Source organism: Anguilla rostrata, chromosome 6 (genome assembly GCF_018555375.3).
Source record: "Anguilla rostrata isolate EN2019 chromosome 6, ASM1855537v3, whole genome shotgun sequence".
Classification (NCBI taxonomy): domain Eukaryota; kingdom Metazoa; phylum Chordata; class Actinopteri; order Anguilliformes; family Anguillidae; genus Anguilla; species Anguilla rostrata.
In genome coordinates this window covers 17,534-32,562 of record NC_057938.1, presented here as the reverse complement: position 1 = coordinate 32,562, position 15,029 = coordinate 17,534, and the positions used below count along the sequence as shown (strand labels likewise).

Sequence of the window (15,029 nt, the reverse complement as noted above, 5' to 3'; positions counted from 1 at the left end):
ATGTCTTCCTGAAAGCCATACATTCTTTGTGGGTAACTGTAGGCTAACATTATAAATATGTTCACTAAATAGCTTTAATCATATCTGCACCTTGGAACATATTTGTCACAGCTGTCTCTCTATTGCCTATGGAATACCAGTAAGCAATCTTACTAAATCTGGAAAAAACAGCCTTTTAGGGATTGTGAATCCTTTACATTTTCCTTTTCAGAAGAAACTCATTTCGCAGCAACTCTGTATTCAGCGCTGTAGCTAAAATTGGTATTCAGATAATTGCTCAATAAAACCTGTTGGACTGAGGGCAGAAATGATTCGGTGGCAGATCCTTGTGCCCCACAAATTCTCAAAATTTGTTTACTAGGCCTTGGTTACTTCAGTTACCAGGCCATCGTTACCTTGGTTACTAGGTTATGGTTACTTCAGTTACTAGGCCATTGTTACCTTGGTTACTATGTCATGGTTATTTCAGTTACTAGGCCATATTTTCCCCTGGTTATTACTAGGCCTTGGTTACTTAAGTTACTCGGCCTTGGTTGAAAGGCTGGAAAATTTCAAAATGAAGTTGGAAGCATTTATGTATGAGGCTGATGTCTTGGCCACTCGAACAGCCCTGCCAGGCTCCATATTGTCCTCATGTCACATGAAGCATGGAGGCTGTTGCCATGGCAACTGTCCTTACCTGAGCAGCTAGCTGCTCATGATTTGCCATAAATATGGAAACATTAGTGCATAAATTCAGAACATAGTTTTCTACATATCCTTATATTTCAATTTGTTTGATTGGTTAAATGAAAATGTCAATTAGTTTTTTCTTACTTTCATAAAACCAGAGTGTAATATCCAACGGTGCATTGTCAAGGCATGTGTTTGCAAGGGGGCAGTAGTGTGTGAATTAAGAATGACAAAACAAAAAAATGATTAAACAAATAGAAGAAAGACTAAAGAATCAAGGGCAACAAAAATGACTGAAAACATCAAAGATATTTACGTGATGTTTATCCACAAGTTCATAAAATCTAATTTGCACAATCATGTACTGTGATATACACCAACCACCACTTGTATTGCACAGTTTCATGAAGATATGAGAAAACACTTGTAGGTAAATCCTCTTGCACAGGTAGCGTTCTAAAGGTACCGAATTAGAGACATTGTAGCTGTACAGTAGGATGTGTGCGCGCTCTGAAATATAGTGTGCTGTCCCTTTAATCCTCATGGGTTAATTGTTGTTGTGCTGTCTGACAGTACAGTCCAGTGGTTCTGGGGAGAGGGGGAATAGTTCTGGACAGCACAGTCCAGTGGTTCTGGGGATAGGGAGAATAGTCCTGGACAGCACAATCCAGTGGTTCTGGGGATAGGGGGAATAGTCCTGGACAGCACAGTCCAGTGGTTCTGGGGATAGGGGGAATAGTCCTGGACAGCACAGTCCAGTGGTTCTGGGGATAGGGGGAATAGTCCTGGACAGCACAGTCCAGTGGTTCTGGGGATAGGGGGAATAGTCCTGGACAGCACAGTCCAGTGGCGGGATGAGCAGTTTGAACGTGGGCAGTGGGGCAGAGCATAGAGAGATTGAGAGGTTCCAAACCAATGTGCTTCAGCACTCCTGACCAGAAGCCCCATTCCTCTCTATCAGAAGCCTGTTCTGCATCAGTCAACTGCTAAAATATGATCTACATTTTGTACATAAAAAGTGGATGAAAATGTAGCATTAAGGGATGAATTAACTTAAAATGCTGTATTATGTCACATTTAAAATATCAGAAAAGTATTATTGTTAATATTGGTTTAGCACAGTGGTCTTGTACCACTTGTACAGTGTTGGTAGAAAACAACACTGGCTGATGTGTTTTATGGAGGAATTATAAATGCTTTGATATATTTTTTAAACAGTTTGGCTGTTTGCAGGAAGAGTGGAACGTCCTTTCAGTTTCTCCGTCTTTGCAGCTTCATGCCGCCTCTGTATCCCCATCTTTTTGGGTAAAGGGGGTCTTCCAGGGATAGCCTTGGGGGTCTCCTGAAATAAAATCATAAATAATCCACACTGGAAATGCATTTGAAACATTTGAACTTTAGTGGTTTAGATAGCGGATAATGTAATTTAAAAGGTGAAAAGCACATAATTAAGAGCTTTATATTTGGTAAATGGACTGCATTTATATAGCTCTTTACAATTGATGCCTCTCATTCACCAGTTCACACCAACGCTGAAAGGATGGCATGCAAGGTACCAATCCGCTCGTTACGAGCAATTAGGCGTTAGGTGTATTGCTCAGGGACACTTCGACACGCCCAGGGCGGCGGGATTGAACCGGCAACCCTCCGACTGCCAGACAAACACTCTTTCTTCCTGAGCTATGTCGCCCCTACATATTTGTAACCAAGCTTAAGAACCACTGGTGGAGGGGATGGAACAAACTGATTCTGTTGTGGAGGGGATGGACAAACTTATTCTGTTGTGGAGGGGATGGAACTCACTGATTCTGTTGTGGAGGGGATGGAACTCACTGATTCTGTTGTGGAAGGGATGGAACAAACTGATTCTGCTATGGAGGGGATGGAACTCACTGATTCTGTTGTGGAGGGGTTGAACTCACTGATTCTGTTGTGGAGGGGGTGGATCTCATGGAAGTGGAACTCAGGGCTGTGGGAGTGGGAGGAGGGATGCTTCTGTTCATATGAGTGTAAAGCAGCACAGCAATGTCACTGCGTGAGGCCCCCAGAGCAATGGAGAGTGCAGTATCCCCAGCCTGCAGAGAGAGAGGGGGCGGGAGGCGTGGATGTACACATTAGTGGCCCAGTGCTAGACACCAGGCAGGTGTACTGTGTAAACCACAGTAAAGGTGCACTTAGCGGGATGGTAGGGGTGAAGTGGGAGGAGGTGGACTGTGCTGTACCCACATTGTTCCTCAGGGTGATGTCACAGCGGGGGTGCTGTAGGAGCAAAGAGACTGTGTGGGCGTGGCCGTGCTGGCAGGCGCTCATCAGGGCGGTGCATCCCTCCCCATCCTGAGCGTTCACATCCGCCCCGCTGTCCAGCAGCGCCCACACCATCTCCATCCGCCTGCGAGCGACCGCCAGCATGAGCGCCGTCTGGCCTGTCTGCACACACACACACACACACACCCGCACGACACACACACGCGCACGCACCCGCAGGACACACACACACGAACGCACCCGCACGACACACACACACACCCGCACCCGCACGACACACACACACACACACACACACCCGCATGACACACACACGCGCACGCACCCGCAGGACACACACACACACACACACACCCGCACGACACACACACGCGCACGCACCCGCAGGACACACACACACGAACGCACCGCACGACACACACACACACCCGCACCCGCACGACACACACACACACACACACACACGCATGACACGCGCACGCACCCGCACGACACACACACCCGCACCCGCACGACACACACCCGCACGACACACACACGCGCACGCACCCGCAGGACACACACACACACCCACACACACACACGCACCCGCACGACACACACCCGCACCGGCATGACACACACACACACACCCGCACCGGCATGACACACACACACACCCGCACCCGCACGACACACACACACACACACACACACCCGCACCCGCACAACACACACACACACCGCACAACACACACACACACGCACGACACACACACACACCCGCACGCACACCCGCACCCGCACAACACACGCACACGCACCCGCACAACACACACACACACACGCACCCGCAGGACACACACACGCGCACACACCCGCACGACACACACACACACACACGCACCCGCACGACACACACACACACACACACGCACCCGCACGACACACACGCATCACACACACACAGGCATCCACACACACACACGCACCCGCACACACACACACACAACATCGCCCGCACAACACACACAATGCATCCATGCACACACACACACGCACCCGCACGACACACACGCATCCACACACACACACACACACGCACCCGCACGACACACACACACACACACGCACCCGCACGACACACACACACCACACGCACCCGCACGACACACACACACACGCACCCGCACGACACACACACACACACACACGCACCCGCACGACACACACACGCATCACACACACACAGGCACCCGCACAACACACACACACGCATCCACACACACACACGCACCCGCACGACACACACACACGACACATGCGCCCGCACAACACACACAAATGCATCCATGCACACACACACACGCACCCGCACGACACACACACACACACACGCACCCGCACAACACACACAAATGCATCCATGCACACACACACACGCACCCGCACGACACACACGCATCCACACACACACACACACACGCACCCGCACGACACACACACACACACACGCACCCGCACGACACACACACACGACACACATACCACACACGCATGTATGCACGCACCCGCACAACACACACACACACACGCGCGCCCGCACAACACACACACACACACACGCACCCGCACAACACACACAAATGCATCCATGCACGCACGCACGCACACACGACACACATACCACACACGCATGCAAGCACGCGCACGACACACGAAACCGTTAGGGTTAGGATTAGGGTTAGACAGAAGTAGCCAGCAAACAAAACCGTTAAACAAAGGTAAATGGCAAAGTAGGAGAAAATGAAAATCTGCAGGTCTGAGTAACTGTTTTGATGCAGATGCGATTGGGATGTGGACAGTATTGAATTACCAAGGGCAATAGGGAGTTTACTGAAGAGAGAGGAAGTAGCTGCTAGGTTGAACACCTAGATATGAAGATATGACAAAACTGAGTGTGAGATGTTGACTAATCAATAAACTGAAAATATTACTAATACGGGCTTTAATGCGTAATGAAATATGTTCCTCTGACAATCCATCTAAGGACACTACTGAGCCCAGAGATCTAGAGCCACACGGAAACAGGAAGAGGGGTCTGAGACGTAGGAGGGGTGTGAGGGTCTGAGATGCAGGAGGGGTCTGGGGGTCTGAGACGTAGGAGGGGTGTGAGGGTCTGAGATGCAGGAGGGGTCTGAGGGTCTGAGACGCAGGAGGGGTCTGAGGGTCTGAGGCGCAGGAGGGGTCTGGGGGTCTGAGACGCAGGAGGGGTCTGAGGGTCTGAGGCGCAGGAGGGGTCTGAGATGCAGGAGGGGTCTGAGGGTCTGAGGCGCAGGAGGGCTCTGAGATGCAGGAGGGGTCTGAGGGTCTGAGACGCAGGAGGGCTGAGGCGCAGGAGGGCTCTGAGATGCAGGAGGGGTCTGAGGGTCTGAGACGCAGGAGGGGTCTGAGACTCAGACGCAGGAGGGGTCTGAGGGTCTGAGACGCAGGAGGGGTCTGAGGGTCTGAGGCGCAGGAGGGGTCTGAGATGCAGGAGGGGTCTGAGGGTCTGAGACGCAGGAGGGGTCTGAGGCGCAGGAGGGGTCTGAGATGCAGGAGGGGTTTGAGGATCTGAGACGCAGGAGGGCTGAGGCGCAGCTCTGCGAGTGGGACTCTCACATGCAGCCCTGCCAGCTCACCCGAGGGGAGCAGACAACCTGAGATCTCAATATCAGCCAGGGTTCCCAAAAAGATCCTTATGACCAGGTGTATGGTCTGCAGCAGAGATCACATAGGATGTTTCTGCAGATTCCAGTGATTCCATCACAGACAGGAGAGCCATCTCTACATGACTACAGATCCCCAGCCAGAATGATTAGACTCTAGGAGACTCTTCTGAGATATCCTGCACTAGTGTGGACACAACCTTCAGCACACCTGTACAGTCGCTGAGCGGCTGAACTTCAGGACATCTGTGCAGACACTGAGCGGTTGATCTTCAGCACACCTGTACAGCTGCTGGCCCACTGTGCAGAGATCTGTGGAAGGATGGAGCTCACCTGGTGGAGCTCGAGCTTACCTGTTTGGCCTTGGCATTGACGTTGCCCTGGCTGAAGAGCCGTCTGATCAGCTGCATGTTGTCTGCTGTTCTTATTGTGGCCACAGCTGCCAGCATGACAGGTGTGTACCCGGCCTTATTCCACTGGTCGACACAGCACACACCTGCAGCATATACACATACACACACACACACACACACACACACACATACACATTCGGTGTATATTTATAGACAGAGAGAGAGGGACACGTCAAATATTTATGAATCGTTTTGTCAGGAATTGGTGACAGTCATTGCTATACACATTTTTTATGTGAAGAACTGACCGGTGTCCAGTAGGACACGGACCACTGCAAAGTTTGAATAGGAAAGGCTGTAGTGCAGAGCGGTGTTGCCGTTGAGGTCGGCCATGTTGACCACGCACTCCACCAAGCCAGGAAACAGCTGAGAGAAGGCCACCAGGAAACTGGTCACATGGGCAGGTCTGGCGGTCTTAGAGCTGGACACTCGGAACCATTCCAGCTCCACAGTGTGACTGCTGGACAGCTGTAGTACAGAGACAACATTACTGCAACATTACTGCAACATTACTGTAGCATCACTGCAACATTACTGTGGCATTACTGCAACATTACTGTAGCATTACTGCAACATTACTGCCAGCATTACTGTAGCATTACTACAGCATTACTGTAGCATCACTGCAACATTACTGCAACATTACTATAGCATTACTGCCAGCATTACTGTAGCATTACTGCAACATTACTGCCACATTACTGTAACATTATTGTAGCCCGATTCAAAGCCCTGACCCTTGCCTACACTGCCGCCAACAGGACAGCCCCTATCTACTTGCAGGACATGACTCAATTCTATGTGCCTGCTCGACCACTCCGCTCTGCGGCAGCAGGGCGTCTTGCAACCCCTCCCACCCGCCCAAAGGGATCACAGAGCTTCTCCACCCTAGCTCCCCAGTGGTGGAACGAACTCCCCGTCCCTCTCTGAACCTCCCCCTCACTATCCATCTTCCGCCGTGGCCTGAAGACTCATCTCTTCAGACTATACCTAGAATAACCACCACCACGCTGTGTATATATATATATATATATATTAAAAAAAAAAAAAAAAAAAACCCTTTTTCCTGTCACTTGTTACATGTTGCCCCATCCCTGCACTTCTTGGTAAATTGTATTTGTCCTAATACTCTAGCTTATTCTTCTGCCTAGTTTGGCTTTGCAGATGTTAGACCAGGATAGTGTTCTTTGTTCTCGGCTAGAAATAGCTTTACAAAATAAGTAATTGTACCTTACTGAACCCGTGTTCAGCAGTTGTCTACGATCATGAAAATGCACTTTTGTACGTCGCTTTGGATAAAAGCGTCTGCTAAATGAATGTAATGTAATGTAATGTAATGTAGCATTACTGTAGCATCACTGCAACATTACCACAACATTACTGCAACATTACCACAACATTACTGCAACTTTACTGCAACTTTACTGCAACTTTACTGTAGCATTGCTGCAACATTACTGCCAGCATTACTGTAGCATTACTGCCAGCATTACTGTAGCATTACTGCCAGCATTACTGTAGCATTACTGCCAGCATTACTGTAGCATTACTGCAACATTACTGCCACACTACTGTAACATTATTGTAGCATTACTGTAGCATCACTGCAACATTACCACAACATTACTGCAACATTACCACAACATTACTGCAACATTACCACAAAATTACTGCAACATTACTGCAACATTACCACAAAATTACTGCAACATTACTATAGCATTACCGCAACATTACTGTAGCATTACTGCAACATTACTGCAACTTTACTGTAGCATTACTGCAACATTACTGCCAGCATTACTGTAGCATCACCGCAACATTACCACAACATTACTGCAACATTACTGTAACATTACTTTAACATTACTGAAACATTTCTGTAGCATTACTGCAACATTTCTGTAGCATTACTTTAACATTACTGAAACATTTCTGTAGCATTACTGCAATATTACTGTAGAATTACTGAAATATTACTGTAACATTGCTGCAACATTACTGCAACATTGCTGCAACATTAGTGAAGCATCACTGAAGTGTTAGTAATACTAATCTATCATTGAGGCATTAGATTTCAGCCGGACTGTAACATTACTGAAGCATTAGACGGTAATGTTACTGTAACTGTAATAGATGCGTTAACATTACCATGATAATACTAAAGCATTACCATGTTACTGTCATGTAGCTTTCTGACAGCACTCATACATTTAAGATCGAATCAGAAACTCATTAAATCAGGTCTGGGCACTAAAGGAAATCTGAGCTTGCATTTCCTGGGGTTTCTATTTCACTCCAGTGAGTGTTTCATTTCAATGGACCAGTGACCTTAATTTTCCTTTTACAAGCTGTGATAGATTATGAATGACAGGCCATTTAATTTTAAGAAGCACTACAGCAGGGAACATAACCAATTGGGTCATTAACTGCAGGATGTGAGTCAGAGTGATAGAGGCATGCTGGGATACACACCACAACGTCCCCGTGCACAGCGCTGATGTCATCATCCAGGTGGCTCTTCAGGATGAGACAGGCCTCCCGCATTTTAGCACTCAGCTCGAACCTGGGACACAGTGAAGCCCATTTAGCACTCAGCTCGAACCTGCGACACAGTGAAGCCCATTTAGCACTTAGCTCGAACCTGCGACACAGTGAAGCCCATTTAGCACTCAGCTCGAACCTGCGACACAGTGAAGCCCATTTAGCACTTAGCTCGAACCTGCAACAGTCACACCCATTTTACGTGATTCACTCTAGAGCGTATGTGCAGGGGTCTATCTAGGCCTTGGAAACAAGCTGTGCAGGTGCTTCAGTCAACAAATGACTTAAATTAAGCACTTAAGTGCACAAAAACCAGCAGCCTTGCAGGATCTGAGTTTGTGATCTCTGCTTGAGAAGTGATGTGCAGCTGCATGTCCGCGTTTAACACTAGAACTTAAAGACGGGCTTTCCTGAACAACAGGACCACAGTACACTCTCAATGACTTCAGATAACTTTGACTAAAGCATCAATGCTTCACCCTCCCGATTGCAATACCAGAGGCTTTACATAGGGGGCGTACTTCTCTTTTTCCTCTTCAATCTCTGGTTCGTTTCCGCTGTCTGGGTTGATGTTCCTCTCCTGAAAGGAGGAGTCTTCCAGAGACTCCTCCGCTCCTCCACTGCTGTCTGAGGCTCCTGAGAAGCTGCCTTCTTCTTCATCTTCCTCTTCCTCGCTGGAGGTTGACTCATACCTGCAGGATGATACACCCTTGTCCAACAGCTCAGGAAGTGGTTTTGTAACCCAGACATTTGCTATCAACACAGAGTACTAGTTTACAATTATTACAGTAAAAGGATCAATCCCAGCATGGAGCTTTAAAACTTTGTTTTTATTCTTTCGTTCATTGCAGGTCACAGTGGACTGTGCAGTGCATCCTGGGAGCTGTATCAATGTTTCATGTGTCAATGTGTGTGGGGCTAGGGTTCGGTTTAAGGGTTAGGGGTAGCTTGTGTGGCTCACATAAATGTGTGTGTGTGTGTGTGCATGAATGTGTGTGCCTGTGTGAGTGTGAGAGTGTGTGTGTGAGTGAGTGTGTGAGTGTGTGTGAGTGAGTACGTGAGTGTGTGAGTGTGAGAGTGTGAGTGTGTGAGTGAGTGAATGAGTGAATGAGTGAGTGTGAGTGTGTGAGTGAGAGTGTGAGTGTGTGTGAGTGAGTACGTGAGTGTGTGAGTGTGAGAGTGTGAGAGTGTGAGTGAGTGAATGAGTGAGTGTGAGTGAGTGAGTGAGTGTGTGAGTGAGTGCGTGCGCGCGTGTGTGCGTGTCTGAGGCTCTCACCCTCCCTTAAGTATCCCCACAAACTGCAGGCACTTTCTGTGGCCAGCACTGAGCCTTGAAGCCCTGTCCTCACCTGGCCTTTTCATAATGGACTTCGGCATACCTGCAGTACAGGAACATGCCACCAGGGGGACCAATGAGTCTACACCAACAGTGAGTAAAGAAAGCCTAGTTTGTTATTTCATGCCACATTGTTTTTTATTATTTCATGAAATAATTATCTTAATTACTGAATTAGCCCAATCATATAAGCAATTTAAGATTTTACCTACATTTCCTGCTAAGCTGAAAATGACAGCCAAATTGGTGTAAACAAAATGACAATTCCATTCTGTCATGAATAGAATTGCCCATTCCTGTTGTTGCTACAAAATCACACTACTTAACAGAAACATGAACACACATACATGTATGCATACACACACACATGCCTGCATGTATGTACCATACACACAAAAACACACCAAAAGCTCATAAACATGTAGCTCCCACCTGCAGCTGGTTTGGATGGCATGACCTCCCCATTTTGCACTGCAGGGATGATGGATTTGTCCTTGTCCTCATCAGGGCTCTCCCACTGACTCCCCCTGCTGGTCACTGTCAGTGAAGCATTTCCTCTCAGGCTCCCAGTGAAGTCTGTCTGAGTGCTCTGGTCATTTTGCTGGAGTGTGGCGCTCTGGGTACTGCCAGCACCTTGTCCAAGAAACCCCTGCACCTTACAGCCACCTGTGTCTTCAGGTAATTCCAAGTGACTACTTGCCCAGGTGCAGCCTGGACAGGGCTCTGTTTCCACCTGAGTCTTGTGCATCAGTGCTTTGGTACACACCTTCCCTCCCCCTGTTTGTGACTTATCCTGTTCCTGCTGAGGCTTCAGCGCTTCCTGTTCCTGCTGAGGCCTCCGTGTTTCCTGTTGTTGCTGAGCGAGGCTGAGTTGGGCCTCCAGGTCCTGGATACGCTGGCGCTGAATCTCCACGGTGTGCCGCAGGGCATCCAGCTCCCTCTCCGTCTGGCCCTTTGGCACAGATGAGGCCTCATCCATCCCAACTCCTATTTCACAGGTCTCCACAAGCTCCGTCTCCACGGCAACATCCCGTAAGTCCCTGCTCTCCTCCAGGGGCCTGTCATCTCCCACAGCAACAGACCACCAGTCCCGCCCCAATCTGCCTGCTTCCCCTCGCCGCCCCCCCTTTCCCAGCTCGGCCAGGTCTGGCCCCACCCCTGAGTCCTGGCTGCTAGCAGGGTCATCACTGCAGGCTGGGCTGTATGTGGGGCTAAGGGGAGAGGATGCATGTGATTGGCAGAACTCTGGGTCTGAGGAGTTGCTAGGGGAGACGTGCGGGATGTCGGGCTCGCCCAGTTCTGCCAGGCTGTCGGACCGGGCCAGCCTTGCCAGCTGGAGTCTCTGGCTCACTTCCACCAGCGCCTGCTCCACCCTGCCCCACCTGGGACTTGTTCTGGGACCCCTCTGGGGGGGTCTGCACTGGGGCCTGCGGGGAGCCCAGCCCTTACAGCCGCTCTCTATCTCCTCCACATACTTCAGGAAATCCAGGTCCAGCTGGTAGCCATACGGCGTTTGGACAGAGTATGTGCCCCCCCGAGTGCACAAGAGTGAAGGAGCTGCAGGGCCCAGACAGCACAAGTCACCTACTGCTAGCACTAATGCTAATGTCTCCACATCAACTAGCTAACAATTCTACTGCTACTGCTAACACCCCACCTCTGTCTACCACCAGTGCTAGTGCCTTTCTACCATTAGTGCTAATGTCTTCATCTACTACCAGCGCTACTGCCTTGCTACCATTAGCACTAATGTATGAATCTACCACCAGTGCTAGTGCCTTTCTACCATTAGTGTTAATATCTTTATCTACCACCAGTGCTAGTGCCTTTCTACCATTAGTGCTAATGTCTTCATCTACTACCAGTGCTACTGCCTTGCTACCATTAGCACTAATGTATGAATCTACCACCAGTGCTAGTGCCTTTCTACCATTAGTGTTAATATCTTTATCTACCAGCAGTGCTAGTGACTTTCTACCATTAGTGTTAATATCTTCATCTACCAGCAGTGCTAGCGCCTCTACCGACTACAAGTGCCGGCATTTTGGTCTATCAGTAGAATTAACAATTCAACAATCAACTAACAGAACATGAGGTGGTTTAGCTTCTTACCAGGTCGTTTCTGTGTGCCCTCCACAGGCTCCATCTTCCATCAGTTACAGGCAGACGGACCGATGCCTTGCGCCTGCAAAAACAAGCACTGATTGTCACATGATGCGGTCTGTGAGTTTGGAGAAGCAGTTTTTTATACTCCTACGCACACTCCACATTCCATGCTTCATTTTACATGGAATCACATGACTACTGGAAGCAATACTTTGAAATTGAAGTTAAAAATACTCCAGAACTTCCTGGTGTTTCACACACAAACACATACATAAAGCATAGACCCTCCCTTGTAAAGTTAATTGGGTCTGGTGAATGCTGGGAAATGTTTGTTTTGATTTGTGTTTGGATTTGCTATATGTGAAACCGAACCCGCGGGTGGGGTGGGAGGGTGGGGGGCTTGTGGGGTTGGGGGGGGGTCACAGCCGGTCACAGCCCCTGTGGCTCCATCCCCCAGTGCATTCCACTGTCCCCAGACAGCAGTGCAGACATGCCCATTCTATTTAGAGCCTGCCTGAGCAGCACTCATACCACCCCAACCTGAGCAGCACTCACACCAGCCTGAGCAGCACTTATACCAGCCTGAGCAACACTCATACCACCCCAGCCTGAGCAGCACTCATACCAGCCTGAGCAGCACTTATACCACCCCAGCCTGAGCAGCACTCACACCAGCCTGAGCAGCACTTATACCACCCCAGCCTGAGCAGCACTCACACCAGCCTGAGCAGCACTCATACCACCCCAGCCTGAGCAGCACTCATACCAGCCCAAGCAGCACTCATACCACCCCAGCCTGAGCAGCACTCACACCAGCCTGAGCAGCACTTATACCACCCCAGCCTGAGCAGCACTCACACCAGCCTGAGCAGCACTCATACCACCCCAGCCTGAGCAGCACTCATACCAGCCCAGCCTGAGCAGCACTCACACCAGCCTGAGCAGCACTTATACCAGCCTGAGCAACACTCATACCACCCCAGCCTGAGCAGCACTCATACCACCCCAGCCTGAGCAGCACTCACACCAGCCTGAGCAGCACTAACATACCACCAGCCTGAGCAGCACTCATCACGCCTGAGCACACTAACCAGCCTGAGCAGCACTCATACCACCCCAGCCTGAGCAGCACTCACACCAGCCTGAGCAGCACTCATACCACCCCAGCCTGAGCAGCACTCACACCCAGCCTGAGCAGCACTCATACCCAGCCTGAGCAGCACTACCACTGAGCAGCACTCATACCAGCCGCAGCCTGATACCACCAGCTGCACCTCACACCAGCCTGAGCAGCACTATCACCAGCCTGAGCAACACTCATACCACCCCAGCCTGAGCAGCACTCATACCACCCCAGCCTGAGCAGCACTCACACCAGCCTGAGCAGCACTCACACCAGCCTGAGCAGCACTCATACCACCCAAGCCTGAGCAGCACTCATACCACCCCAGCCTGAGCAGCACTCATACAACCCCAGCCTGAGCAGCACTCACACCAACCTGAGCAGCACTCATACAACCCCAGCCTGAGCAGCACTCATACCACCCCAGCCTGAGTAGCACTCACACCAGCCCCAGTAGCCCTCATACCAGCCCGAGCAGCACTCACACCAGCCTGAGCAGCACTCATACAACCCCAGCCTGAGCAGCACTTATACCACCCCAGCCTGAGCAGCACTAACACCAGCCCGAGCAGCACTCACCCCAGCCCGAGCAGCACTCATACCAGCCCAAGCAGCACTCATACCAGCCCGAGCAGCACTCACACCAGCCCAGCCTGAGCAGCACTTATACCACCCCAGCCTGAGCAGCACTAACACCAGCCTGAGCAGCACTCATACCAGCCCGAGCAGCACTCACACCAGCCCGAGCAGCACTCACACCAGCCCGAGCAGCACTCACATCAGCCCGAGCCAGTTATCTGATTTGGAAAACATTGACCTGGGTGTTCTTACCTTTTGTGATTTCACCGCGAAGAACGAAAAAGCACTGCGCTAAAAATGTGTTTAAGTAGGACATAGGTTCAGGAGAAGAGTATACATGCCACCCGCGCACTCCTCAAAGAGAAACCGCCCAGTTACGCGCAGTTACCCAATGGGTGCCGAGCCAATGATGGTGGCCGGATGGTAGCTTGCTTAGGCTGTTGTTAAGGGAAAGGAGTTTTTATAACTGTCGTGTTTATATGTGGAACTGATATCCGATTCATAAATGTTTTATGCTATTTTTAATGTACGCGGCGTGTTTTGATCTGACATCACAGTTCACTACTTATTTTCAACAAATGACAATACTGGATAATTATTTGATCATTTTGTCTGTCCTGGAGGTGCAATTAACATATAGCTTAGAATATTTTTTTTGTTGAGACTAAATTTTGCAATGAATGGCAAAATGACCTGATTATTTTATCAATGAGTGTATGTATCCTTCTGTTATGTTAATAGAAAATATTATGTCACTGTAACACAATATAGATAAGCTTTTTTGCAATTACTTTCATATTAATTATTTTCTTATGTTCATTTGATTGTTGTAACATGTGCTGATGCTGCACTTACAGGGTAATTAAGGATAACATGCTGTATCTGTCTAACTTACAGGGTAATTAAAGATAACATGCTGCATCTGTCTGACTTACAGGGTAATTAAGGATAACATGCTGTATCTGTCTGACTTACAGGATAATTAAGGATAACATGCTGCATCTGTCTGTGGTCTGAGCTCATGTTCCCATGACACCTCCCTCCCGTGCTCCCTCCACTTGGGCGGGGGGGGGGGGGGAATGCCCGTATCAAATTCAGGGATCTGCCATTGGTTTACCGCTAGGCCACAGTCCAGGACTACACCCCCACCTGCTCTCTGCTGCTGCTTCTGAGGACCTGACTCCCCCCTCCCTGTGCTGGCCTGCTCATCCCTCCTACTTGCCTTGGCACTTCTCCCTACTGCTCCCCGATGGTTAAGAGCCATTTTGTTTTAACAATGTTGACACTGCGTCCCTGAATCCTGC

At 49.5% G+C, this 15,029-nt stretch overlaps 1 protein-coding gene across 1 annotated transcript; it reads right to left on the bottom strand.

Moving 5' to 3' along the window:
• Positions 1-979: 979 nt before the first annotated feature.
• LOC135258073 (KN motif and ankyrin repeat domain-containing protein 2-like) lies at positions 980-14,157 on the bottom strand. Its single transcript, XM_064341275.1, has 11 exons — positions 13,978-14,157; positions 12,030-12,102; positions 10,350-11,474; positions 9,858-9,960; positions 9,103-9,273; positions 8,513-8,603; positions 6,286-6,505; positions 5,978-6,120; positions 2,899-3,099; positions 2,595-2,747; positions 980-2,014 (listed from the first exon to the last, which is right to left on the bottom strand). The coding sequence occupies exons 2-11, from the start codon at positions 12,061-12,063 to the stop codon at positions 1,883-1,885; spliced, it is 2,373 nt and encodes a 790-aa protein (XP_064197345.1). The 5' UTR covers positions 12,064-12,102; positions 13,978-14,157; the 3' UTR covers positions 980-1,882.
• Positions 14,158-15,029: the final 872 nt, after the last annotated feature.

What these genes read in the sequence shown, in the direction of transcription:
- LOC135258073 (XM_064341275.1), bottom strand. Translation starts at nt 12,063, where the DNA reads ATGGAGCCTGTGGAGGGCACACAGAAACGACCTG. An exon ending in GTGGGGATACTTAAGGGAGG is followed by an intron (nt 9,274 to 9,857) that starts GTGAGAGCCTCA and finishes ATCATCCTGCAG; the next exon opens with GTATGAGTCAACCTCCAGCG. An exon ending in TCAATGCCAAGGCCAAACAG is followed by an intron (nt 3,100 to 5,977) that starts GTAAGCTCGAGC and finishes GTGTGTGTGCAG; the next exon opens with ACAGGCCAGACGGCGCTCAT.